The sequence below is a fragment of the Mirounga angustirostris genome, unplaced genomic scaffold, assembly GCF_029215605.1.
Source record: "Mirounga angustirostris isolate CCGP_5_RB_7025 unplaced genomic scaffold, mMirAng1.0.hap1 SCAF_1, whole genome shotgun sequence".
In the NCBI taxonomy this organism is placed as follows: Eukaryota; Metazoa; Chordata; class Mammalia; order Carnivora; family Phocidae; genus Mirounga; species Mirounga angustirostris.
In genome coordinates, this window is record NW_026991709.1 from 161257977 (window position 1) to 161285701 (window position 27725).

Consider the following 27725-nt stretch of genomic DNA (forward strand, 5'->3'; position numbering starts at 1 on the left):
AAATTATGATTTCAACTCAGAATCTGGTTTCAAAGTCAAGGGTCTTAACACTCTGCTATCTTGCTGATCATAAAAATAAATAAGATAAAATCACACACAAAACCTAGAAGAGTTTACCACCCCAAGATTGTCACTAAAAGATCTTAAAGATGAACTCAGAAGCAAAAAGTAGAATGCAAAAAGCAACAGTGAGCCAAGAAATTAATTGCCTACAACCCTAATGAGTACTGACTAAAATCCCACATTAACTAACTTCGAGTAATTTGTAAACAAGCAGGGAGACTAGAGGAGAGAGTTTAGAGGGAAATGGAAGCATTCTACAGGCCCTGTCTCCTTCAGAAGGGGGGCCAAAGGCATCGATTCGACTTTGCTAGAAAAAGCAAAGCGAAGATAGTGAAAATTCAAGGCCAAGTCAGTTGCGCCTAGTCTTTTCAAAAAGTTAGCGACATGGTCTATCCATAGAATGGAATATTATTCGGCCATAGAAAGCATGAAGTACTGATACGTTCTACAACATCAGGCTGAATGAAAAAAGTCAGACACGAAAGGCCACATACTGCATGACCCCATTTATAAGAAATATCCAGAACAGGCAGATCCATAGAGACAGAAAGCAGATAGCAGTTGGGAGATGTGGGGTTTCTTTTTGGGATGTTAGAAATGTTCTGGTCGTGTATACGCAACATCATGAAAACACTAAAAGCCCCTGAATTATTCGTGATTATCCTTAATTAATTCTTTTTACTTTTATTTTTTTTAAAGATTTTATTTATTTATTTGACAGAGAGAGAGAGCACAAGCAGGGGGAGCAGCAGGCAGAGGGAGAGGGAGAAGCAGGCTTCCCGCTGAGCAGGGAGCCCGATGTGGGGCTCGATCCCAGGACCCCAGGACCTCAGGATCATGACTGAGCTGAAGGCAGATGCTTAACTGACTGAGCCAACCAGGCACGCCTACTTCTTTTTGCTTTTAATATTCAATTTACTTTAACGTGGTAAATTTTATGTTATGTGAGTTTTATCTTGGTAAACAAAAATTTTAACTTAGCATCATTAAAAAGGCACTGGACTAAAATTAAGAGAGACTGAAAAAGCATAACAACGAGGTGCCAAGCTTTGATTGGGCACCAGCTTAGCCAGACCAGGTATAAAGGGAAATTTGGGGTCAACCGTGAAAACCTGCATATGACCTTGGTATTAGAAGAAATGAAAATGTATCAAAAGGTTATTTCCATATGTGGGGAAAAAATGGGGTAGCTGACAGAAAAAATGTACGAAAGAGCATGTACATCATGGTTTCACTATCCTAAAAATACATATACACTCACTTAAGCAGTAACAGTCATGATCTATGTGTAGTGGGAATGTTGTGTTCTTATGTTTTATTTTGCTTATTTTAGTTTTGATTTTATTTTGTTTATCTAATTTTGCACCATCCACATATATGGCTCCTGTAATAATAAAAAATTTGAAATTTAAAAACTGAGTATTGGGCGCCTGGGTGGCTCAGTTGGTTAAGCGACTGCCTTCGGCTCAGGTCATGATCCTGGAGTCCCTGGATCGAGTCCCGCATCGGGCTCCCTGCTCGGCAGGGAGTCTGCTTCTCCCTCTGACCCCCCCCCCTCTCGTGTGCTTGCTCTCATTCTCTCTCAAATAAATAAATAAAATCTTTAAAAAATAAAAATAAAAATAAAAAATAAAAATAAAAACTGAGTATTAAATGAATTAAGGATAATCACTAAAAGAATAAAATTACAAAATGTCCATTTTGGTGGTGGAGAGAGTAAACAGGAATAAAAGATTTATCAATACAAGAATACGAAAGATAGATCAGAAGTATAGAGTAAGTAGGATACATAGAAAGTATAAATTATATGCTAGAATTAAGTTTAATTATATTAGTAATCACAATAAATATAAATGAACTAGCTTAAAAAGGAGACTCTTGGATTGGGGGAAAAATAAGCTACATACAGCATATAACAGATACATTTAAAATGATAAATGTACACACTTAGTAACACAGTAAGCTTGTAAATAAATATATTGGAAAAAAGACAGGAAACACTGCTAAAATAAAGCTGATGGAACCATATTATTATGAGGGAAAATGGAATTTAAAGTGGAAAGCACATAGATCCGGATAGAGATACTGATTAATAATAAAAAGAAAAATTCACCAAGAACTTATAGCAAGCATGAATTTATATGAAACTAACAATATAACCTCAAGGGATAGAAAACAAAAATTGACAATGTCAAAAACTTGCCAAATCTCCACTCATGACGGGAATTTTATCATACCGCTAATAAAAAAAACTATAAAGATAAAGCATATAACATTTCATAAGGATGCAAACTCCAAAGAATTCATAGCAAACTGAACATATCTCCTGGCCACAGTACATATGAATTAAAAGCAAATATGAATTGGTTTTAAAATGTGGGTTTAAAAAAAAAAACTCTCCACTTCTGTGTAATTCAAGGGCTTAACTAAAATCGTAATAGAAATTTTTGAAATATTTGGAATTGAATGATCAACAAAAGCATCACAAATCAAAATTTGGGGAATGCAGCCAAAGCCGTGCTTATGGGTAAAATCATAGCTTAAGGTGCACTATGGTAGAAAACAAGGAAGACTGAAAATGAAGGAGCTAAGAAACCATTTGTGTTATTTAAATAACACAAATAAAGTAGAAGCTAAACACAGAAATGAGTAAGATAGAAAACAATGAGAATTGGGCACCTGGGTGCTCAGTCATTAAGTGTCTGCCTTTGGCTCAGGTCATGATCCCAGGGTCCTGGGATCGAGTCCCACATCGGGCTCCCTGCTTGGCAGGAAGCCTGCTTCTCCCTCTCCCACCCCCACTCCCCCTGCTTGTATTCCTGCTCTCGCTATCTCTCTGTCAAATAAATAAATAAAATCTAAAAAAAAAGAAAACAATGAGAATTAACAAAGCCAAAAATCAGTTCTTTGAGGAGCCTAGTAATTGGCAAGACTGATGGAGGAAAAAAATGGTACCAATCAACAATTTAGGGGCAAAAGCACAGATAAAGTGGAAGTTTAAATTATTGCTCTCAGAGCATGAAAGAGCTTCTGAAATGACCAGTCGGATCCTTCCTAGACCTTCCCGGGCAGCCTGTTCCAAAGTGGGCCATGCTGACCTCACACAAAGCTGCATTCACTTCTCAGGTCCCCTGACCCCTCATCCCCTGTGTTGTCTGTCCCTGATGCTCACATCCACATGCTTCCACGGAGCATGCCCACAACCACGTCCCCAGACTGCACCTGCACACACACACACACCCCAAAACTGCCCCTCAGCATCCAAATGGGCGCTCAGACACACCTGTTCTGAAAATACCCTCAGCATTTGTGCATACATGAGCATGCTCACACACATGCACACACGCATGCCCCCGGTGCGCACATGATGATTCCAGACACGTCCGTATGTGCACATACCTCCACGTGCCATACCATGGTGCTCTCAATCACACCTGCACGTGGGTAAAGACGCCTTTACACGGAGGGTGCCGAGTGAGTGCATGATACACACTACACATGAACAGGATCCCGTCAACATGCTTGCTTCCCACGGGCACGCACGTCGGTGTGTCCATGCACGGGGGCCCCCAGGAAGGTCTGTGGGGTGGGTGGCCCTACCTCCAGTTCCCTCAGCAGCTCTGACTGACCACATGACTCCAGGTCTTCGAGCGCTTCCCCGAACATGCGCCAGAAGCCCTCCTCACGGGCAGGGCCAGGGGCTGGGCTGTAACGTAGGAACCAGAGAGTGTCAACTCCTGGCAGGCGGGTGGGTGGGCAGGCGGGCTGGGGCCTGAGGAGTCTTCGGGGCCCCGGGGCCCAGCGTTGGGCTCGAGGGGCCATAGGGTGGGCGGGCAGGCGGGCGGGCAGGCAGGCGGGCGTCCTCGGTGGCAGTGCTGGGGCCCCGGGGCAGTGGTTGGTGACACGGAATGGGGGGAAGACGCAGTTAGGGGCGACCAGGACTGTCGGTGGCCAGTTAGAACAGGGGCAGATGAGACGGGGTGGAGAGCGGTGACACAGGACGCCTGGGAAGAGAGACAGACGGACGGACAGACAGACAGACAGAGAGGAGATCCATGGTGTAGCCCCAGAGGACGGCCCCTGGCCCCACCCAGACACATGGCATCATAGCACAGTGACAGGGACAGAGCTGGAGCCAGCGAGGACACAGATGGATGGAGAGGAGAGTGTATCTGCGCTTGGGGAAGGGTCCAGGCCACCCCACAGGTTCCATCACAGGCTGTATGGGCCCATCGTCAGCTCTAAAATCGAGGCTTGTTAGAATGGTAACAAGTCACACTTGCACACTTCATAGTTCACAAAGCCAACTGCCACCTACAAAGTCCTGGCCGCTTAGAAAGGATGGTTTGCAAAGCACTTTCTTACAAAGGCCCACGAGCTTTTCTCTCCTAGGGAGACTCAGGGAGGATGATGGGCAATAGTTGCCTCCTGTCCTTCCCATTTTATAGATGAGAAGACTAAGGCTGAAGGATATTCTCTCCATTCAAACCAATTCTACGAACATTCCCCGGGCCAGGGCTCCGCAGGGCCTGGGGCTACGGCCGTGAGTAAGGTGTAGCCCCTGTTCTCAAGGAGCTGATAATTCAGTCACAAAGTGTGCAGCAGTCCCCACTGGGTGCCAGGCACTCAGCGAGGGGCGCTACGCAGAAGGGACCACAGCCAGGTCGTGAACCAGGTGGGCACAAGGCAGCCAATGCCACGAGGAGGCTCGCAGTGGCGGCTTGGGGACCAGCAGAGGGAGGGATGCCTTCTGTCTGAGAAAGTCGGGGGAGCCTCCGGGAGGAGGCGGGAGAATGTGAGCTGGGTTTGCACGGCCGCACAGGCCTTGGCCAGGAGAGAGAGGGAAGGGCACTGGAGGCAGAAGGAAGTGCCCGATCCAAAGCACAGACACAGGAGGGGTGGCTAGGGCTGGGTGAGGAACAGCATTTCTCCACAGGGCCTGCTCTCTGCGAGAGCCTCCTCCAGGAGTGATGCGGTGTCCTTCAAAGCCAACCGCTACCAAACCCACCACATCCACGGCCAGGGCGGGTGCCTGGGACCTGAGGGCTCTTGCAGGAGGCCATCAAGCAATCTGGGCTAAGTTAGGAGGGTCAGGTTCAAGTTCTGAGCTGTTCTGAGAATGGGAGATTACCAGACTCTGGAAAGGCAAACACCTTCCACGCCTTTGCCACTGCTGTGCCCTCTGCCTGGCACACCCTTGTCCCCATCTCAGCCTGGCTGAGGCAGCTCTGCCCGATGCTTCCTCCCTTCTCCTGGGAGGCGCCCCTCCTCAGGAGCCGGACAAGACCCCTCTGCTGCCCCACCACTATGGAGACCGGGAGACCATGACTGCCTCCTCCCTCGTGGCATTCCCACCACAGACCTAGTTGGTGGCTCCCAATCCTCCTCTTCCTCCTCCTCGGGGAAGCTCTCGTCCGTGGGGGCCGGGGTATAGCTCGTCCTCCGGGGCTCGGTGGGTGGGGGGCTGCTTCTCAGCCGGCTGGGCCGCCACTCCTGGGGGGTCACGCCCCGAGCCACCGTCTGCGGAGTGTAGGAGCCTGCCAGGTGGAGAGGTGGGTGTCTGTTTCCACTTCGGCTTGCCCTCCTTCCCACCCCTTTTCCAGCTGTGCTAGATGACCCTGGATAGGTCTTGGCCCCCTCTGGCCTTACATGACTACCCAGAGTCCCCTGAGGGCCCTGCCACCTAGTCCCTACCCCCAGAACCCCCCAGAACTCCTGATCACCCAGCAGAGGAGTTCATGGCCAGGGCTCTAAGACCCTGTCTCGGCTCCATGCCATGGGCTTAGCCTGGCTGCCTCCTACCTGGGGAGGAGGCTCACCATTGTAACCATTCCTCTCGGCCTGCCTTTGGGAGCTCTCAAGACCCTGCCCCAGGGGTAAGCTACGAGATGCTTATCAAGTACAAGAGACGGGGAAGCAGAGACCCAGGGAAGGCAGATAGATATACAGCCAGTGAGGACCAGGGCTGGGAGCCACCTGAGGCCACTTAGAGGCCTCGCTCCACTAGTTCTCTGAGCCAGGCCTTACAGAGGCCAGAAGGCCAGCTGCTAGATTCAAATGCCCCCCAAACCCCGAGGCCACCCATGAGTCTCAACATGCCCGGGCAGGGGAGCTTGTGTCCTCAGAGGGCAGCCTGGATGTGTCCACCTTAAGGCAGGGTCTTGCGGGACAGGGTGGGAAGGGGCTTTCTGCCTTCCTATCTTCAACTGGATGCAATAAACACTGCTTGGGCGCCTGCTGTGTACAGGGCACCAGGCTAGGAATGAGAAAGACAAAGGTGAAGCCAGCTTGGTCCCTAACCTCAAGATGGGGAACTCCATGGTGCTATGGATGCTAATCAAAAGATGTATGAAGGCCTGGGGTCCATGCTCTGAGCAGTAAGGGGCCCTGAGAATGGCTAATGGGGCCCAGGCAGGTCTGCCTCCAGGAAGTGTCCCTGAAGGATGAAGCAGGGAGAGGAGGAGGGAGGATGAGGCCGAGGGAACAGCCCCTGCAAAGGCCTGGCAGCTGGGGCAGCCCAGAGAGAGCATGTCACTTGGCCTAGGGCCCCGAGGCGTTACCTGGGCCCCCGAATCCACCCTCTGTGGCCGAGCTGTCCCAGGACTCCACAGCACTATCCACACTGGGCACAGCGGATGAGAACCGGGCTGCCATCAGGCCTCCTTTGAGTGCCTCTGGTGGGTCCTCATCTGCATCGCTGGCCTCGCTGAGGCTGCCCGACTTGCGGCATGGGAGGGGGCCTGGGACAGAAAAGGGGTGTCACCACCACTGGCCTCTGACCTCAGAGACACAGAGACACTCAGTGAGCCTCAGCTTCCCCACTTCAGTCTGGTTTGGGAACTCACAGGCACTGAGCGCCCCCTCCACACTCCCGAGCCTGCTACTGAGCAATCTGATAGGAGGAGAAGGGGCACACTAATGGGCAAACCCATTTCACAGACAGGAAAACTGAGGCTGAGTTCTCTGAGCTGGGCCCTGGGGAGTCCCTGAGGTTCTGGGTCTGCACAACACGCCCAAGGTCACATGGTGAACAACAGTGGAGCCCAGATTAGAAGGAAGACCCAAAAGCTCAGGTTCCTTCCCTTGCAGGTGGTGGTCTCCCTGCCAAGGTACAGGGTGCAAATTCAGGGGAACTGAGGAATGTACAAACTTCGGCCCTAAGGCAGAACAAGCAGCCTTGAGAGGCGGGAGGCGATGGAGAGGGTGGTTCAGACCCAGACTCTGCCCTACACAAGCTGTGACCTTAGGACCACCACTCCCCTCTCTTGAGTCTGGCCTCCTCAGCTGTCCCAGGTGTCTTCCCACCTGCATAGGATTTGGTGAGGATGCCATGGGGTTGGGCACATGAACCTGGCACAGAGGCACAGAGGGATTTCCCTTCCTAAATGGGTGGATGGCCCCGGGGGACGGGGGGGAGGCTCACGGTCTAGCTGCTTCTTGATCTTCAGTGTGACAGTCTCGCCAGCCACCTGTAGGAGGTGGATGGCCTCACTCAGAGGCCGGCCCTTGAGGCTAACGCTGTTGATGGCCAGGATACGATCCCCAACGTGGATAGCGCCAGTCCTGGGGAGAGGGCACAGGACAGAGAATGAGAGACATTCAAGGCTTCCAGGAGGGGGTCTGCCCTCAGGGAACTCAGGAACCCCAAGGCACAAGCCTGACTGACCTCAGTTAAACCCAGCTGTAGCAAAAAGCAAGTGTCATTTAAGGTGGCATTAAAAAAGGTATAATGTCTAGAATTTGGGGGATGCATGGTGGCTAAGTCGGCTAAGCATCCGATTCTTGATTTTGGCTCAGCTCATGATCTCAGGGTCGTGAGATTGAGCTCTGCATTGGGCTCCGTGCTGGGCATGGAGCCTGCTTAAGATTCTCCCTCTCGCTCTGCCCCTCCTCCCACTCTCTTCCTCTCTAAAAAACAAAAAATAAAAAAAAAATTAAGTCTAGAATTTGGGGCGGGGGAGGGGATTATTCTGCCTGACTCTAAAGTCAGGTTCTGGAATCAGTGTCAAGCATGATCTGGGGCCCCGTTTCTCAACTTCCCTGAGTCTCAGTTCCTTCACGTGTAAAATGGGAGTGATAAACTTACTTTATCTAATTGTAGTTGAAAGATGGCTGGGTGGAAGGGATTCGTGTTTCCCTCCAGCAGAAATCCATGGGGAGCCTTTCCTTTCCCTGGGCCTGTTTTCTTACCCAGAGAATGAGCACAGGGTGCTCAGCTGACCTCACAAGGGGGTGCGAGGGGCTGATAGGGCCAGGCAGTAGCCTTGCTCTGGCCCAGTGGGGTCTCTACCTGGACACCATTAGAATTACCTGAGGAGCGGTTTTTTTTTTTTTTTTAAGATTTTATTTATTTATTTGAGAGAGAGAATGAGATAGAGAGAGCATGAGAGGGGGGAGGGTCAGAGGGAGAAGCAGACTCCCTGCTGAGCAGGGAGCCCGATGCGGGACTCGATCCCAGGACTCCAGGATCGTGACCTGAGCCAAAGGCAGTCGCTTAACTGAGGAGCGTTTTTAAAAATGTGTGCTGCCTGGCCCTGACCCCTGGCCGATGAAATGGTATCCCTGGGAACTGGGCTGGGGAAGGTGATCGTGAGATACCAGCCCCATGTGGCTACTGGGTCCCGAAACGTGGCTGGCCCAAACTGAGATGGCTTGACTATAGAAAATACACAACGGGTTCTGAAGACATAGTATGACAAAAAGAATGTAAAACATCTCGTTATAATTTGTATATTGACTACACATGTTAACATAAATACGTATTTAAGATTCATGTTATTCTTTTCTTTTATTTTTCTAATATGGCCCCCAGAAAGTTTATACTGAAACGTGGGGCTCGCATTACATTGCAGTTGGTCAGCACTGAGCTAGATCAGCCCGGTGAGGGCAAGGGCACTGTCTGTTGCGTCCTCAGCTCCCAGAACGGGCTGGCACCCGGTAGGTACCCAGTCAAGGTGGGAGTAGATGAACACACTTGAGATAGGAACCGTCCACACTGGCCTTTGCAGTGGGCCAGCAGGGGGCGCTCCAGGAACAGGGAGCCCTCCACCGACCCTCAGTCCCCTCCATCCTATTGCTGCAGACCACCACCATGTGGGCCCTCCTGCTTTCATCCTCCTCGGGGGGCCCAGCCTGTCCCACCCAGGCCTGGCATCCCTGTGACCCCTGTGGGGCCCTGTTCCACCTCTGGGCCCCAGATTCACCTGCTCCCCCCAGTCTGGACAGCCTGCGACACCCTCTTTCTCACAGCTTTCCCAGAGGAGAGGACAGAAGGGCGGCCTCTAATGCCTCCCGAAAAGCCCCAGGCTGTGCCAGGATTGAAGGCACACAGCAGGGGATCCAAAATGGCTCCCAGTGCTGACTTTCCAGACACGCGGAATCTCCAGGTTGGGAGGGAGGTCTGCCAGGGGGGCTGGTCTGCCTCTGTGGAACTGAGGCTCAGCGAGGGAAGGGACAGGCCTGATGTCACCCAGGACATCGACGTTGGAACCGAGGTCAGAATCCACTTTGACCGTTCCCAAAGCCCAACCCCTGCCCCATGAGGGTCCCCAGGCCTGCCCTGTGTGTCCCCACAGAACCCCAGCTCACCTCTCAGCGAGACCACGCTTGGTGAGGCCTGAGATAACAATGGGGTCAAAAGGCTCCTCTGTGCCCGAGATGGTGATGCCCAGGGGACCCCCGTAACGTTTCAGTTCCACTGTGTAGCTGATCGCCCCTGTGGTCTCCTGCTCATCTGCAAAGGTGGAAGCCATCAGGTGGGGCGCAGTGGGGCAGGACCCAGGGGAGCTGGATGCCCCCAGCCCCCAGGGTCCTGATGTACTTATCCCTCAAACTCATCCATCCACTCATTCGTTAATCCACCTATCTGCTCGTGCCATTACTTCAGATGGCACTGCCCGGGGATCCTGAGGCCACCTTCTGCCTCCACAAATGTTTTCTTGCACCCAAACCCCATGGAAAAAAGAAGAAAGAAAAGAATCGTGAAACCAACATTCTAAACTATAGATTTCACCCAGGACACAAAATAACAATCATGAGGATAAGAAGAAACCAGACTTCCAGCTTTTCTTTAAAAAAAGATGAAGAAGAAGAATCTGCCCACAAGGGACCATCCTTCCCAGGGCAGGAGTCGGCAGCTGCCCCTCTGAATAAGGGATTGGCTCTCCAGGGGCCACAAGCCTCACGAGCCTCTCCCTTCTGCCTCCCCAACCTGCATCATTTTTTCTTACCTTCTGTCCAGGTCACTCACTTCTGTCACCTGTCTGGCCTCAGAGGTGTCAGAGTTGGCAGCCTTTACTTCTTCACTCACACATCACCCACGCAGCATGTATCCCCCTGCAGCATCCCTGCCCCACCAACCCCTCTGCTCACTGCTGCCCCCTGTGGGCCTCCTCTGCTAGGCGTTGTGCTGGCCATGGAGGATCCAGGCAGCCCCGGGGACCAGGAGACATCCGAGCGCGGGGCTGCCTCCCTGCATTTGCTCATTCAAGGAGTCTCCACCAGCAGCCTGCCACCCTCCCTCCTCGGCCAGAGGGAGCCCCGAATTGCAAGCTGGAAACTGCTGATCCTGTGGGGGGACCGAGAGAGGTGGCAGGGCCGGGTGAGGGCCATACCAGAGTTGTCCTCATCCTTCCGGATCTTCAGCTTCACCAGGTCCTCGCACTGCTGCAGGATCTGCACAGCGTCCTCCATGGGGCAGTTGTCCAAGCGGATGTTGTCGATGGCCAGCAGCTTGTCGCCTGGCTCGAGGGTGCCGGTCCTGCAGGAGCAGGGGTGGGGGACACAAAGAGCCTGGCACATGTCACTCCCCATGGACGGCTCCCCTTACCCTGTGTCCAGGGCCATCCCTACCTGTGTGCCACACTGCCCTTCTTGATGTCAGAGATGATCAGGGGCTCTCCTCGCTTCCTGCTGGTCGCTGGGGGGAAAGAAGCCATGAATCCAACCTTTGATGGCCTCAGCCTCGAGGAGGGGGGCTGGGAGGGCCCAGGAGTTGGGGCATGAATGCTGAGCCACATGCCCTGCTCTCACTGCTTCCTGCCTGGTGACCACGAGTAAATCAGCCCCCCTTCTGCCTCACTTTCCCGGGAACACTGCAAAATGGGGATGGCACCACAGAACTCATGGAGCTGTCACGAGATTAAACTAGACAAGGCAAAACCTAACGTGGATCCCGGCACATAGTAGGTGCTCAGTCCACATCAGCCCTTTGCCCTTCTGCTCAGCCCATCCCCCAGCAAACTGTGAGCCCCTTCAGGGGCTGTGTCTGGCTAGCACCCCCACCTAGCACAGGGTGGGCCCCAGAACTAGGCGACCCATCCACAGTTGAGTTTTCCCTTCTCCCAGCTGCCGGGAGTGCTGGCTGAATGGCTCCTGGGGGCTCCCTCTCTGGGAATTACCTTTGGCTGAGAGAACGGCCTCACCCAAGGCTGTACAGCTCCTGGGTGTGGCCTGGTCCACGCAGTGGTGCAAAGGCCTGGCTCCCAGCCTCATTCACGGCAACTTCCGAAGCCTTCCTGGCCCTAGAGCTCTCCGTGGGACTGGCTGCATCACAACCAGCTTCTCCGTCCACCCAGTCCCACGTCCCTCACCTGGCACAGGTGTTGATTCCAAGGGCCCTTCTCAGTAAAACCCCCCCGAATGTAACTTTGTCTAAGAAGCTCTTTCTGGGGGAATGTGACCTAAGACAATGGGTGCTACATGAGTAGCTACATTTTCTTGCAAAAAAAGTCCATCTGAGCTAATGGGTTTTCCCATTAGTGACCAGATGGTAGGAGCCCTTTCTAGCCCATGTGGCATCTTTGCAGATAAGACAAGGGCGCCCCTTTCAATTAGTCCATTGAGGAAATGATGTAATAAAATGGTAAGTCTACCTCAGATGGGCACCCTCGTGTCATGTACAACTTGTGCAACTGTACCTGGCAGCCCTATCCGGAGTTTCCTGGGCTAGGAGCAGCTTCTCCCCTCCCAGATTGCTTAAACTCCCACCTCCATTGACTGTGGAGTCTGGGGTAGGAAGGGACTGCACCAGGAGCATCCCCCTCCTCCAGGCTGGAGGTGTGGCTCGCTGGGGGTGGGGACTGGACCGCGGGGAGGGACTCACAGCCAATGGTGATGCCCAGCTCCACGCCTCGCCTCTTGGGCAGCTTCACGTGGAAGGTGCCACTGCTCGGGATGACGGACTCTGCATGCAAACACACGTGGACGTGTGTGAGACCCAAGGGAGGAGATGCAGGGAGTCCCAGCTCCCCACCCATTCTAGGCCAGCTGGGAGAGAATGCGAAGTCACCATCCCAACCCTATCCTGACAGAGGAGGAAACCGAGGCATGGTGAGCTGACATCCGTCTCAGACAATCAATCTGGTCAGAGCAGATTTGGGGCGGGCACCCAGACCCCATGACTGCCATCCAGGGGTTCCTCAGAGGCAAACCCAACCCAGTTCAGATCCAACAACAATTTACTAAGCACCTACTATGTGCCAGGCGTTAGCTGGGTGTTTTCCCACGACTGATCTCATCTAACTCAAACAATATCCACTGTAGTAGAAGGACTCTATTCAGTATTTCACGGCTGGGGAAACTGAGGATGGTGGTGGGCAAGAAAGTCCTGTCCAAAGTCACAGAATGTCCAAATCACAGGACCAGAGTTCTAACCTGAGTTTGTGTTTGGGGTTCTTTACCTAAGGCCTGCCGAGGGGCATGGGATATTTTCAGCCCCCCTCTGCCCTCCCTTAGGTCCTGTTTTGGCACAAAAATCCCTCATCAACCCTCAGACTGGCGTGTGGGATTCCTGCCTCCCCCGCCAGCGCCTTCCCTGCCACCACTAGTCCTCAGGTACACACCGCAAATGCTCTGGCAGAGGGTCACCAGGCGGGGAGTGGGATGGGGCTGGAAGAGCATGTGCCCCGGGCAGGAGCAGGATAAAGAGAGGAGGGAGCACAGGGTCCCAACGCATGAGGAGGTAGGTAGGGACACTCACTTACCTGCCACATCAAACTCAACCTCCAACACGACCTTGTGGGCCAGCGCCGCGTCCCGCAGCAGCTGGTTGGCTTCCTCCATCGTCCCGTCCTCGGTGGCAATCCCGTTGATGGATAGGACCCGATCCCCGACCTGCAGCAGCCCACACCTGAACCCAGCCCCACAGAAAGAAGCAGCTCCGTTACCATCACGGCTATTCCTGGGGCACAGGAATGCCATGTGTGGGCAGGCCTGGGTCTGACTCACAGCTCAGCCCTGGGCCGGCTCTAGAGCCTCAGGCAACTAACCCCGTGACTCTGGCTAAGGGGGTAAACCCGCTGGGCCTCGGTTTCTCTGTCTGTCCAAGGGGGGGTGACACTGTGCCTTACGAGATGTGTGTATAGAGAACGCTGACTTCAGACAGACAGGGGTTCAAGTCCTGGGTCACTCATGAGCTGTGTGACCCTGAGCAAATGAATCAGCATCTCTGTGCCTCAGTTTCCTTATCTGTAAAGTGGGGCTGATGATGGAGTGGATGGGATGGTTAGGTGAGAGACCCTCGTGAAGCCAGGCTTGGCATGTGACTCAGTTTCCCTGGCTGTCTGTGAGCCCCCTGAATTGGAGAGTGGCAGGCCCAGGGGGCGGGGGCAGTTGGCTCACCTCTCTGCCGGGCTGTCGGGCTCGATGAAGCGCACGAGGGGCGGGGAGGACAGGGTCTCGGTGGCGAAGATGCCTCCCTGGAGCTGGAGGCCAAAGCCGCTGAGGGGGTCTCCGCAGAGCACGACCTCTGTGGTCTCCGTGTGCACGATCTGTCCCCCAGGCCCCACCGTGCTGGAGGCCAGTGACACTGCGGGACAGGCGGGCACGGCTCTCAGGTGGACAGTCCCAGAGAGCCCTTCCTGCCAGCACCAACCCACGCCCAGGCCCAAGGACCTAGAGTCAGAGGGGCGAGTGGGTGGGAGCCCTGCCTCGCCCTGCAGAGTGCAGAGTCAGAGTGCACTCTGAGCCGTGCTCTCCCCGTCTGGCCCGCGGTTGAGTCCCACCCAGCAGGGCCGTGACAAGGATGAAGGAAACCAGCTCCTGGGACTGCCATGTTGTAAACAGAGCTTCTGAGGGTTGTGCTGGTACGTGATGTTAGCTTTGTCAGAACGCTCTCATAATACCACATAGTATGCTAATTTTGGTGACAGCTTTATTGAGATACAATTTACCTATTTTTAAAGTGAACACGTCAGTGGTTTTTTAGTATATTAACAATGTTGTGCAACCATCAGCACAATCGATTGTAGAACACTTTCATCACCTCAAAAAAGAAACCCTGGTCCCTTTAGCTATTGCCCCAAATCCTCCCATCTCTCCTGGCCCTAAGCAACCACTAACCTATTTGCTTCTGTGTAGATTTGCCTCTTCTGGGCATTCCACATAAATGGAATCCTATAATCTGTGGCCTTCTGTGTCTGGCTTCTCTCACTAAGCATAATGTTTCAAGGTTTCTCCATATTGTAGCATGTCTCTGAATTCGTACCTTTTTATGGCCAGATAATATCCCATTCTATGAATACACCACATTTTATTTATGCATTCATCTCTTAATGGACATCTGGGTTGTTTCCACCTTTTGGCGAAAATGAATAATGCCACTAAGAATATTCATGTGTAAGTTTTTGGGTGAACATGACATATGTTTTCATTTCTCCTGGGCATATACCTAGATATGGAATTGCTGGGTCATATGAAAACTTTCTAACTATTTGATATGTTACTTAATGTATATCATTTTATATTCCATATATAAAATACACTTGTATTATTAACATGGACATTGGATATCATTTATTAAATATAATTTATTATCATATTTAATTCTACTGCTAATTATATTAAACTATTATATCTTTATTACTATTTTGTTATATTTATATTACACATTACAATACACATGATATATTATATTGTTGCATATGTTGCATTATTGTATTTATATTTATTATATTTTCACAATTACATCCCTAATAATAAGAATGGTGCCTGGTACATAGGAGGTGTTCAAATTGTTCAGTTAAATAATTATCATCAACAATAATAATGATAACATTTTATTAGTCATCCATCTTAGGAAAAGGACAGATAAGTGGTCCCGAGAGCCCCCAGCCTCCACATGCCCCTGCCTATGAACAGCATTTCTGAATCTTTTCACCTACACACTCCCAGGTTTGGTGGTTGACAAAGGTGGTTGGTAAAGGCATATTTTACCTCTCATCTGACTCTGAAATCTGTTTCTCTTTTCACCTTGGCTTCCAGGAAGCTCATGACCATATTTCAGGTGCCAGGTGATTTGTACTCCTCGTTTCCCTCTTTTGGCTCAATTCCAAATGGCCCAGTTTGACCTTTCATCCTTCCTGGAGGCCTCTGCAGTTCACATGGCAGAAAGCTGGATAGACTCTCTACATCAGCAAAGGAAGGACTTTTCCCAGGAGACTTCAAAATTCTTGGCATTCTCGTGACTTTTGCTACCTCCACATTATCATTCACTACTATTTGTCTTTCCATTTATTCACTTTTTAAAATTCTTAAATACCTTCATTTCAAAAGGGTATTATAGACATAGTGATCATAAATAAAGAGAAATGCCTATAAACAAAAGGGAAGTAGAAATATATGTGTGTATGTGTATGTGTGTATATATACACGAGTGTAGTGTATATATACATGTTCATATATACACTATATATATGAGATATATATAATAAAAGTGAAAATTATTATAAACTATTACATCCTGGATGGCTAGTCTCAGGCCTATGTGTCTTTGTTTTAGGGGAAATTAAAAAATGTCAGAGAAGTGGTACAGACACAGCTACACCACACTCAGACTTTCTCTTTGAATGCATCAGAATGAATCACAGAATGAAAGAAAATGAAATGGAGTTACTGTGAAACGTTTATGCACATCTGAAAAGGTATCCTTTCCTGAGACACTGTGTCATCACCTGCTGGGAATTTTCCACAATCAAAATATAAGACTAAAATGTACAAAGTGACTGACACCCCTCAGGTGCATCCTTGTGCAGCACACAACCTGCCCAACCGTCCATGGCAGCCTGGTGGGCCACTCATGCTATTTAATGAGCCTACACACACCTGGGACCCTGTCCCAAATACCCCCATCCTTTGGCAAATCTCTCAGCCATACAGGCAGCCCAAAGAGGAGGGAAGAGACCATGGCTTACTTACATGTGCTCTTGTGTTCCCTTCTTCGCTGCCTCCTCCGCCCCATTGTAGTCCGGGGGCTCATGGGGTGGGATCCACGGGGAAGGGTGCTGGGATTGGTGCAGGGAAAGGCATGATTCATGGTCGGCGAGGAAAAGGGAGTCGAGGACAAGGCTGGGGAGATGAGAGCACAGCCCCGTGAACCCCAGAAGGGTCCCCCACCCTGCCACACAGTGGGTGCCAGGCAACCACCCCACGGAAGAGAGACACTGGGACGCAGAGAGACACTGGGACGCCTTCCCCCTTTCACCTCAAACACTGGCTGTGTGACCTCAGACAGGTCTCGCCCGCTCTGGGCCTCAAAGACCGCGGGGTTTTCACAGATATGGTGAAACACAGCTGCCAGGGATAGGGGCCCATCTCATCACTAATGTGCTAGGTAATGCTGGGCAGACTTCCTAATTTCTCGGAGTCTTGGTTTCCTCCCCTATGAAACATGCACAAGCCACAGTGAGGTGGACACATTACATCGGCTCTGGTCCTGGCCAGCAGGTGTGGCCCAGGTGGGCGTCCTGCAGTGGCCGGGCCGGGGGCTGTGACAGGAGAGCACGCAGGGGTCCCAGCGGTGTGGTTGATCACTCCTCTGCACCTTCACTGTGGCCCAAGGAAGAGGAGAGAGAAGTGCAGGCGTTAGAGACTGAGCGAGTCGGGACTCAGCACGGCCCCCTGGAGCCACGCTCCCATCTGCGAGATGAAGTGAGGAAAGCAGGACCAGACAGCCTGAGTTTCCCCCAAGCCAAGCCAAGCCAGGCATTCAGATGCTGCTTGCGTGTCCCGGACGCCCACTATGTGCCAGGCACTGTGCTCAGTGCTCAGCCAAGCAGCAGCAGGGACGGGAGGGAAAGTAGCCCCGGCCTGAGACCCGGCGCATCAGCTTTGAGCAGTGCAGTTGGCAGAGGGCATAGGGCCCCTGCACCTTCAGGATCTGCAGTAGTGCTGTGGCCTGGGCAGCCTTGGCCACAGGGGCCAGGGGTCAAGCACCGGGGGCACTAGGGCTTGGCCGGTTCTGCCCCCTGCCCCCCGCGGGGCCCTCGGGGCAACCTATGCTCCAGGGCCCCTGTGGGCTTGGCCGAAGTTTGCTCAGACCTACGCTGCAGACAGGCTGCTCTGGCTTCCTCCCCTCCAAGCTTTCACACGGTTTCCGCCCAGATGAATTCTCTGCGCTCCTTCTCCATCCCCTTCCCGCGGGACCCAGAGATCCTGCCTCCCCCACCTGCCCCACCTGATCCTCCCAACCACCTGCCATGCAACACCTTCTCCCAGGCTCCCCAGGTCTCGTCTTAGCTCTTCCTTCAGCTTCGGGGCTTTTGAGGGGTCCAGGCTGGTGCAGCGTATCCATAGATGGATTGAGGGGCTTGGCCAGCCTGGGAGCCAGCTGCCTGGTCCCTGAGATAGGTCCCTTGGCCCCTCTGTGCCTCACTGTCATGATCTGTGTAATGGGACTAAGATAATGGCTGCCTCCTCGGATAATGGGAAGGATCTGGGTGAGTTAAGATGTAGGATGTGCCTCGAGCAGTGCCTGGCACCTAGCTGAGGCCACTTAATGGGGGCCAGGAAGACTGTCGCAGCCCTGTGCCCTCATAAGGCACTGTGCTTCTCTGAGCCTCAGTCGCCTCTGTCAAGTGGGGTAACAGCAAAACCGCCCTCACAGACTTGTCACGAGGATGAAAAGAGGTGACCCATGGGAAGCCCCAGCATTGAGCCCAGCTCACGGCAGGTGTGTTGTAAATGGTGCGAGAATGAGTCACTCGAGTTCAAGCCCCAAAGCCTCCTGTGGCAGGCCCTGGCTGTGGCTTGATGGGGCCTCTGCAGACCCCGGCAGAGATGTGTCTGCACAGAGCCACGGAGACGGACCGTCCCCAAGGCCTGTCTCCCACATTTTATTTGGGGGATATCTTTCTCTCCCAGATGATCAATTAGGCTTGCAAAGGATGGGGTGGACTGACTCCATCCTTGCCCATACACGGTGTCCCGAGGGCTGGAATTCACAGCCTGACCACCCAGACCACAGTCCTGGGCTGTGCTCTGTCCTCTACCTTGTTTGACCCCTCCCAAGGCTGCGCTCCCATCTACAGATGAGGCAACTGAGGCTCAGAGGCATAAAGCACCTGTTCAGCTGGGGCAGGGCTGGCATTTGTACCCAAAGCCCAAGGTTTGGAATGTTGGACGCACTTCCAGGCTCTGAGCGGGAAGCTGCCTCCTTGTGACCACCCTGCCCCGGGTTCGGCTCTGCCCTCTGGTCTCTTAGATCACCGGCTTCCTCTGCTCTTAGACTGCCTAGCCCCCAGCTCCCTGCTCTGGTCTGGGAGACCCCAACTCCTCAAAAGGTAGGGGGGGCCTTAGGCCTTCCTGATTCCCTGGCTGCCTCCTCTGGACCTGCTGAGGACCCCGGAGCTGAGCCCCAGATCTAAGCTCTGAGCACAGGACTGTCCTCTCCCTCGAGCTAGCCCTTATACTTCTATTAACTTAGCAAAGAGTGATGGCGCTAGCTCTGGGGCATCCACACCAGCAGACTGTCAACTCAAACATTCAGGCTGTTCCTCTGCCCCACCTCCCCACCCTCAGCTGCTGCACTTGACAATCTGAGCTTCCCAACAGGAATGGACATTTGTTCTAATACATTTTAGTCTGCCCAGGGCTTCGGTCCCAGGCCTCTGGGACCTCGTGCACCCCTCCCCATCAGCTGTCAGGTTTGGGTCCTGAGACCTTCCAAGGGGACCCACCTGCCTCTGAGGGCTTCAGGGGCCGCCGACTTTGGGGTGCAGGCAGGATCTCCAGCCGCACTCTCTCCACCACACTGGCCAGGAGCTTGGAGGCCTCAAGCAGCGAGCAGTGTTCCGTGCTGGTACCGTCGATGGACAGGATGTGGTCTCCAGCATGCAGGGCCCCACTCCTGGCCAGGCGGGAGAGTGAAGGGAGAGGCTGGTCCAGCCAGAGGGAGCTCTGGGCTGCCTCTCCCCCTGTATCCCTGCCCACTATGGTGGCGGCACCCAGTGTGTGCCTCACCTGTCCACCACGCTGGCCGGCTTGATGCGGTCAATGGTGATGACTGGCTTGTTCCGCTGGGAGCCAGTGGTGAGTGAGATCCCCAGGGCTGACCCAGGCATCTTGGTTATCTCCACCACCAAGGGCCCCGAAGCACTGGCCACCGTATCTGGCACAAGGAAGGACAGAAGGGTTTGAAATGCAAATACTGAGCACTTGCCTCCTAGCCTCACTCTGCTAGCTCGGTATTATCCTCACTGCTGGGGAGGGACTGTTGCACCCATTTTACAGATCAGAAAGCTGAGGCATGTGGAGGCAAAGGCCTTGTCCAAGTTCACACAAGTCCTCAGCAGCAGAGGCGGGACAGGGATTCGGCTCTGAGGGACTCTGACCCCAGGGCTCTGCCGGACGACACTAACATGCTCACAGTTTTGGAGAGCCTGCAGTTCGCCGGCCCCGAGCTGCATGTTCGCTACCACCTTTCTGCACTCAGAAACCACACCCCCAGGAACACACCTGGTGGCTTGAGAGCAAAACCTAGCTCTTTCTGCTCTTGCCCGCCCTCACCCCCCCAACCCCTGCCACCGGGTCCACATGTCAGCAAATCAGACCCCATTGACTTTCATCATTTCCTGAATGCGACCCTTCTGTACTTCCTCGGCAACCAGCCTGGTGGGGCCCCCATCACCTCTCTCTCCCCCAGCCTTTCCCTTCCCTCCCTCATTTTTTTTTCCCCAACAGCACTTACTGCCATCTGACAGCCTCTGTATTTGATTTATTCTGTTTACTGTCCCTCTCTCCCCACCAGACGGTGAGCTCCATTAGAACCGAGATCTCGTCTGTATCGTTCTCACCTGGTTCCCCAGGGCCTCCAACAGTCAACTGGCACATAGCGCTTACTGCCCAGAGAGGCTCAGAGAGGCTAGGTGACTGGCCCCAGGTCACACCGCCTTTGCAGTGGTGAGGATCTGTGCCCGCTACCCCCTCCCTCAAGCCCTGGGTCTCGTCCTGCCCCAACCCAAGTCCTCGGGCCCCCAACTCACCTGGGATGGCCACGTCGTACTCCACCTGGAAGAGCGCCTTGTGGCTGCATTGCCGTAGCGTGGCCAGGGCAGTGGCATGGCTGGCCCCGTGCAGCGGGATCCCGTCAACGCTGAGCAGCCTGTCCCCCACCTTCAAGGAGCCCTCCCTGCAGGGAAGGGCGCGGTCAGCCAGCCCGGCCCCGCACGAGCACCAGCCACAGCCCTGGTGAGAGGCCGAGAGGCCGCTGGGAAAGGTGGGGTGGCAGGGGACGGAGAGGAGCAGGCAGTGGGTGAAGGAGGAAGGGGTGGCGCAGTGAAGGAGCACATGGGGGAGGCTCTGGGGGAGCAGCTAAGTCAATGAAGCGGGGATGCAAACAGAGCTGGGACCAGCTCTGACATCTCCCACCCTGCTCGATGCTTAATACAGTCAGAGCCCCAGCTCAACCCAAGAATGTCTGCGTGGGGATGCCCCGGGGACACTGGGGACTGCCAGGGCCCAGAAAGGACAGCAGCCCTGCCAGGGCCACACAGCGCCAGGGGTGGGGCGGCCTGGAGGCTTCGCGCTGTCCATCTTGAGGTCCCTTCTCACTGCCCCCACTCTGGTTTCTCAGCAGCGAGTCTGGCCCGGTGACAAATGCGCCTGGGAACGAATTCGGCAGGGGCCCCCGGAGAAGGGCCAAGCAGGGGTTCACCTCGGTTTGGGTCAAATCCCCACCCTGGAATGCTTGTTCCAACAGGTGGCCAAAGCTATTCTGGGAGGTTCTATGAATAGCTCGTCACAGGGCCCCGTCCCAAGAACGGGTTTAGACTTCTGACGAGGCTGTTCCAGGCTTCTCTTAAAATGGCCAAGAATCTCCCACTGGGGAGGTCAGGGGGTCGGATGCTGGGAACTGGACATGTTCCTCTCCCACATTCTCTCCTTTTGGCCCTGTCCGCTCAGCCCAGGCAGCACCAGGCGGGATGGCACAGCCAGGACTCAGAGGCTGCAAGACAGAGGCCACGGTGGTACTGCTCACGGTGCCCCAAATCTCTCACGGTAACTCCTAGGAGCTGCAGAATCAGACCCATTCCACAGATGGGGGAAGAACAACATAACACCAAGGCTTGCTTCCCTCCCCACCCCTGAGACAGTAGGATGCCAGGGAGGAAAGAGCTTGGGGTCTCTCTCATTTGGGATGGAGTCCTGGTTCCACCAACAATTCTGAGTGACTCTGGGGCAACGGGCATCCTCTCTTTGGGCCTCAGTTTGCTCATCAGGAGAATGGGCACAATGGCTTCTGGTCTGCCTTCTTCACAGGGGATCTGGGCATAATCAGGGCAGGGAAAGGCTTCCTCCAGCTTCCTCCGGCTCAGGCTCACCTGTCAGCGGGGCCACCAGGCCGGACGTAGGTCAGGACAAGCGGGCGGGTCTTGTGTACATCTTCATGGGCACCCCCTGGACAGAATTCAACAGGAGGTGGCAGTCATCTACCCACTCTTTCCCTGACACCTAGAGGACCTGACTCAGCCCTAAGCAGGCTCCCTTCATTAAATCTGTTTGAGGACCTGTCCTTGCTATTCACAGGCCCTCTTATAAAATTCCAACTATAAATCCCCAGAGTGTGACAGAAAGTAGGGACATGACTGAAATCCTCTCTCTCTTAAATGGTTTGCTTCCCTTCCTATGACACCACCCTATTTTCCTTTTTGCCCTGGTTCCAAGGCAGCTCTAAACTTTATTCTCAATCTCACTCCCAGCAATCATGCACACTTCATTTCTTGGCAAATTTTTCCATTTAACATTTGACTTAATGGTCCTCACTTTTTAAAGTCAGAAGCAAGAAGCTATCTATCTATTAATCTATCTATCCATATAAAGCAAAACAGAACACACATGGAATAGGCAATAGCCTCCTTCCCTCCCCTTGACCCCAAGTGTGACTCTCTTACACTGACCTCTGAGGACAAAGCCAAAGCTATTGCCCTCCTTGTACAGGGAGACGTCCACTGTCTTTGTGATGATCCCTGGGTTGTTCTCAGGGGCTGGGGAGAAATGGAGGGCTCCTTTGAGTCCCTCAGTCACATCACCAAGCCACAGACATCCCCAAAGCTCATTCCGGGAGAGCTGGGTGACCAGTCACAGAGATTACAGGGAGGGTAAACTCCCCCCACCCCCACCCATTTACAGGTAGGACAAGTAAGACTTCAAGAGTTCTGCTGAACTCAGACTTGAGTCCGTGGCTATGGGCTCAGGCCAGGGTTGAATTCTAGTTATTCAAATCTTAAGACTTTAGACCAACTTTGAAAATTCAGACCTAGGCTAAACCCTAGGCCACTGTACTCAATGCAGGCTGGTAGGGTGGAGAGAGCAGTAGGACAGGGAACAATTTTTTTAGCCAACATTCCCCAAACCTTCCCCCCTGAAGGAAAAGCATCTGAGCACTAAATATACAAAATGACACTGGTTTATAAACAGGGCCCTGCCACCTCCTGGTGACAGCATACTGCAATTGTAGGCAAAGTCCCTAGGTGTGGCTTAGATGTTTGTGGCCAATCCTCAGGTCCCACCCACCCAGGTCCCCAGCTGGCATGGACCCCACCACCCAGGTGCTGGTGGGGAGATGGCTGTATCTACCCACGACTAAGGCAATGGAGAAAGTTCCCAGTCCAAGGGCACCCACCGGGCGGGGGCAGCTCATACTCCACCTCCAGCACCACGCGCTCGCCCACATTCTTGAGCAGGGTGATGATCTCATCATGGCGGAGCCTGGTCAGATGGATCCCATTCACTGACCGAATATAGTCGCCCACGTTCAGCAGGTCACTCCTGGGAGCAAGGAGGCCAGAGCACATGCATGGTGGCAAGTGCCAGCATCCACACCCGCTCTTCTGTTGAATCATTTTGATCTCTGAATCCCCATTTTACCGATGGGGAAGCTGTGGCTCAGAGAGGTCAGACATCATCCAGGGTCACACAGCGAGTTAGTAAGAGAGCGTGGGTTCTAACCTGGACCTGTCTGACACCCAGGCCTGGCATTTTCCCCTGCTGGGGTGTTACCCTCCTGATGAAGGCTCTGATCAGCCCCAAGAAGCCTGCAAGAGTGGCCAGATCATCTACCCCTTTGCTAGTTCCTAAAGCACTCACCCTGGCTTCTGACTACTAATCTGTTCTGTTCCACCGGACACTTACCAGCGCCTGCCCTGAATGAGGCCCAGAGAGGCTAACCCCTAGGTCTCATGGAATTCATGGTCTAAGGGAGCCACATAGGTAAGATGACAGGAAAATCCAGAGCAATGTGTCCAGAAGTGGCACCCAGGGCCGTGTGAGCAGAGCAGGGCAGCTGCCTTGCCCTGGAATGGGGGCCTCCCAGAGGCAGTGTGGGTAGGGGTGGGGGTGAATAGGAGTCTGCCAGTGGGGAACAGGCCTTCCGAGAAGGTAACTGCACGTGCAAAGTTCTGGAGGGCCTGGCAAGAGTGGGATGCTGTGGCCAAGTCAGCCCCTTACGTAAAGGGAAGAGAAGCTGGAGCCTAGAATTACAGCCTCCACTGGACGCTTCCCTCCGAGAAGCACTTGGGTGCTCCTAGAAACACCCACCTAATCGCTTTGCCTACAGCCCTGGTCCATTTTCCACTGGCCCCTGGCCCTTTCCTACTGCCCCACCAAGCCCCCTCCTCACCTGGCGGCGAGCCCCCCCGGTCTCAGGTTGGAGACCCTGGGCTTCCCATCTTTGTCGGTGCCACCGGAGATGGTCAGGCCCAGCGTGCTGCCTTCCTTCTTGATCAGCTCCACCATGGTGACCCCACGGAACTCCTCTGTCAACAGATGGGGGGTGAGCAGGCAGCATGGGGCAATTCCGGACCCCCAGCTCCAATACAACTGAGACCAACACTTGGTAAATGGGGCACCTGGCCACAAAATGCTGAGTAAGATCATCTCCCTTTTACACTCCCTTTTACAGAGGATCAGTGAAGTTAAGTGACTAGTCTAAGGTCACAGAGCGAGTTAGCGGCAGAGCCAATGCCGTCTGACCCCGACTCTGAGCTCTCCGTGCCTCCCGGACAGATAAGGAGGAAGGAGAGGAGGCTCCTTACCTGGAATGCTCTGTCTGCGGCATGCCAGGGCCACGTCCGTCCCTCCCGCATCCTTGCCTCCTTTGGAGTAAGGCCCATCGTCTGCAGGCAAGAAAGAGAAAAAGCCCCGAGTTGCACTTTCATTTCAGTGCAGGAGAACCCTTTCAGCCTTGGAATCTTCTGGTTTGCCGATGTGGCCTGGAAGAGGGGGTTCCTTCTGCCACCAGCTCCACCAAGTCTCCACTGGGGCATCCTCATGGCTCCCCCGCTACACCTCCCCCGCCAGAGGCTCCATCTCTGCCCTTGGGCTGAATAACCTTCTGAACAGCGATGATATACAGGGAGCTTCACAGCTGTTCTGTGGGTAACCATCTCCGCAATGTAATTATGCGCAGGATTATTCCACCGTACAAATAAAGGAGCTCAGGATCCCAGCGGGACTACTCAGGCCCCCAGGCACACAGCTGGGGAGTTGTGCAATTTGAATTAGAATGCAGGTCTGCGGACTCCACTGCCCGGGGCGTGCTTGCATGCCCGCTGGGACAGGCAGCTCTCTCACGCACGGGTCCCACCGCACATGTGAGACAGGGCCCACCGTGAGCGAACTCAATCTTGAACGGACCCAGTTAGTGCTTCTTCTTGAGAACTGAACTTTAGGGTTTACAATTCATATTCTCAGACATTCTAGGCAGCCAGAGATAAGTCTGTCTCCTTTAGTTTTAATTCTAGAAAACACTCTCCTATTATTTCTTTAAGTGTTGTTTCCTTCCCTCTCTTACGAAACGCTTAATGGATATTCCTTGGGACTTTGCATTTTTCTCTCCCACGACCCATCACCTCTCTCTATCACATTTCCTACTTCTGTCTCTCTTGGGGATGTCTCATTTGCAGTAACATTAGCCTTTTTAATGCTTGGAGAAGTTTGTCACAGATTTCAAACATAAGGAAAATAGACTAGTACAACGCAGAGGTTCTCAAAGGAGGGTCCCTAGCCCAGCATCATCTGGGCACTTGTCAGAAATGCAAATTCTTGGGCCCCACCTAGGACGGAGTAAATTAGAAACTTGGAGGGTGGGGTTCAGCAATCTGCAGGTGCGTATGTTTTAGTGTTTTACCCTAACTTATATTTTCATCTATTTTTAAAATCTTATAGACATTAAAATTAATTCTTTGTGGTGTGCTTTTCTCTGGGTTTTGGGAAATGTGTCCTGACCACCACCACAGTCAGGATTTAGAACATTTCCATCGCCCCCAAAATTCTCCCTTGCTGCCCCTCTGTAGACAGTCCCTGCCTCACCCCCACCCCCAACTACCAATGGTCTGTTTTCTCTCTAAATAATTCTGGCTTCCCTAGAATGCCATATAAATAGAATCATAGTGTGTGGGCTTTGGAGTCTAGTTTCTTTCATTTAGCATCATCATTTGAGATTCACACATGTTTTTTCATGGATCAGTAGTCTGTTCCACTTTATTGCTGACTGGTGTTCAATTGCAGGGATGATGTACTGTGTGCTTAGCCATTCACCTGTTGAAAGACATTTCCACTCTTTCCAGTGTGGGGTGATTTCATAGGAAGCCGTAATAAATATCTGCATACAAGTGTTTGTTTCAACATCACATTCCATTCCACTAGGTAAATATCCAGGAATGGGATTCTGGGTCATATGGTAAGGAAGAGGTTAACTTTGTAAGAAACTGCCCATCTGGTTTTCAAAGTGGCTGCAACATAGAGGGGAGCATGTCCCCCAGTAATGGATGAATGCTTCACATTCTCGCCAGCATTTGGCAATATTAGTTAGGGTTTTTTTTTAATTCTAGACATTCTAATAGATATATAGAAGTTTCTTATTGTGGCTTTTTTTAAGATTTTTTTTAAGATTTTATTTATTTATTTGACAGAGAGACAAAGTGAGAAAAGGAACACAAGCAGGGAGAGTGGGAGAGGGAGAAGCAGGCTTCCCTCTGAGCAGGGAGCCCGATGCGGGGCTCGATCCCAGGACTGTGGGATCATGACCTGAGCCGAAGGCAGATGCCTAATGAATGAGCCACCCAGGCGCCCCAAGATTTTTTTTTTAAGTAAACTCTACACCCAGCGTGGGGCTGGAACTCACAACCCTGAGATCAAGAGTCACATGCTCCACCGACTAAGCCAGCCAGGCGTCCCTCTTATTGTGGTTTTAAATGTGCACTTGCCTAATGACTAATGATGTCGTATGCTTCTCCTTATTTGCCATCCATACATATCTTCATTGGTGAAGTGTCTATCCAAAGTTTTTGTCCATTTTTAAGTTGGGTTGTTTTCTTGTTATCAAATTTTTATATATTCTGGATACAAGTCCTTTGTCAGATACAATAATCTGTGTTTGGCAAAGGTGACTGTTCACACTGAAGTTTGAGAACCACTGGTATAATGAGTCCTATTTACCCAACATCTAGTTTTAACAATTATTAACACTGTCATATTTATTCCATATATTTTATCTATGTTGAAATATTTTGTTTTATTTATTACATTTATTATTTTTTAGAGATTTATTTATTTATTTGCTAGAGTGTGTGTGTGTGTGTGTGTGTGTGTGTTTGTGTGACCAGGAGAGAGGGGCAGAAGGAGAGGTAGAGAGAGTCTCAAGCAGACTCTGAGCTAAGCACAGAGCTCAAGGCAGGGCTCCATCTCATACCCTGAGATCATGACCTGAGTTGAAACCAAGAGTTGGTCGCTTGACCCACTGAGCCACTCAGGCTCCCCTCTATGTTGAAATACTTTAAAACAAACCCCAGACATGATGAAATTACACCTCTAAATATTTCAGTATGCATTAAAAAAAATAGGAACATATTTCTTATCCAACAAAAATACCATTATCACACCTTATAAAATTAAAATGATTCCTTAATTATTAATTTAATACCCACTCCATATTCAAATCTTCCCAATTCCAATGAGCTTTTAATTTCAACGAGTACATTTTTGGTTTTGGAAAGCTTTGTTTGTTCCTTTTGCTTATATTCTCATTCTGCTTTCATATGCTGTTCTGTCCTTTTCTATTGTGCCTTTTATGTCTCTAATAATTTTAAATCTTTTCAATGTTCATCTGTTACTCAGTCTTCTATTATCTCAGACTCTTGAGGGCTGTTTCTGCTGTCTGGGACATCTGATGACTCTCCCTCCCAGGGAACTATTTCCTCATGTGTTTGGTAATTGTTAGATTGTGAGCTCATCTTTAGTGGGGCTTTATCTGTGGGAATCTTAACCAACTGAGCCACCCAGGCGCCCTATCTGTGGGAATCTTATTCAGCCTGGTTGCGAGCAGGTCCCTCCAGGGTCCAGAGAGCATTTGCAATTCCTTCCCCTCAGTGTCTGCCAAGGCATCATTA

General features: G+C 52.1%; 1 protein-coding gene across 4 annotated transcripts in view; it reads right to left on the reverse strand.

Moving 5' to 3' along the window:
* GRIP2 (glutamate receptor interacting protein 2) overlaps window positions 1-27725 on the reverse strand; it is a 97912-nt gene that overhangs the window by 5005 nt on the left and 65182 nt on the right. For 2 of the 4 annotated variants that reach the window (XM_064591585.1, XM_045904271.3), the window contains exons 2-21: window positions 24372-24452; window positions 23957-24092; window positions 22961-23106; window positions 22236-22322; window positions 21660-21735; window positions 20322-20467; window positions 19300-19447; window positions 19017-19186; window positions 16762-16887; window positions 16258-16407; window positions 13684-13870; window positions 13047-13192; window positions 12167-12247; window positions 10915-10981; window positions 10677-10822; window positions 9652-9796; window positions 7487-7626; window positions 6624-6803; window positions 5426-5600; window positions 3664-3769 (exon numbers count right to left, since the gene is read on the reverse strand). In XM_064591585.1, the coding sequence (XP_064447655.1) occupies window positions 3664-3769; window positions 5426-5600; window positions 6624-6803; window positions 7487-7626; window positions 9652-9796; window positions 10677-10822; window positions 10915-10981; window positions 12167-12247; window positions 13047-13192; window positions 13684-13870; window positions 16258-16407; window positions 16762-16887; window positions 19017-19186; window positions 19300-19447; window positions 20322-20467; window positions 21660-21735; window positions 22236-22322; window positions 22961-23106; window positions 23957-24092; window positions 24372-24452 (2639 nt within the window). Of the gene's footprint in view, window positions 1-3663; window positions 3770-3876; window positions 4068-5425; window positions 5601-6623; window positions 6804-7486; window positions 7627-9651; window positions 9797-10676; window positions 10823-10914; window positions 10982-12166; window positions 12248-13046; window positions 13193-13683; window positions 13871-16257; window positions 16408-16761; window positions 16888-19016; window positions 19187-19299; window positions 19448-20321; window positions 20468-21659; window positions 21736-22235; window positions 22323-22960; window positions 23107-23956; window positions 24093-24371; window positions 24453-27725 lie in introns of those variants that run through there. The other 2 variants (XM_064591604.1, XM_064591600.1) reach the window with 2 other exon arrangements.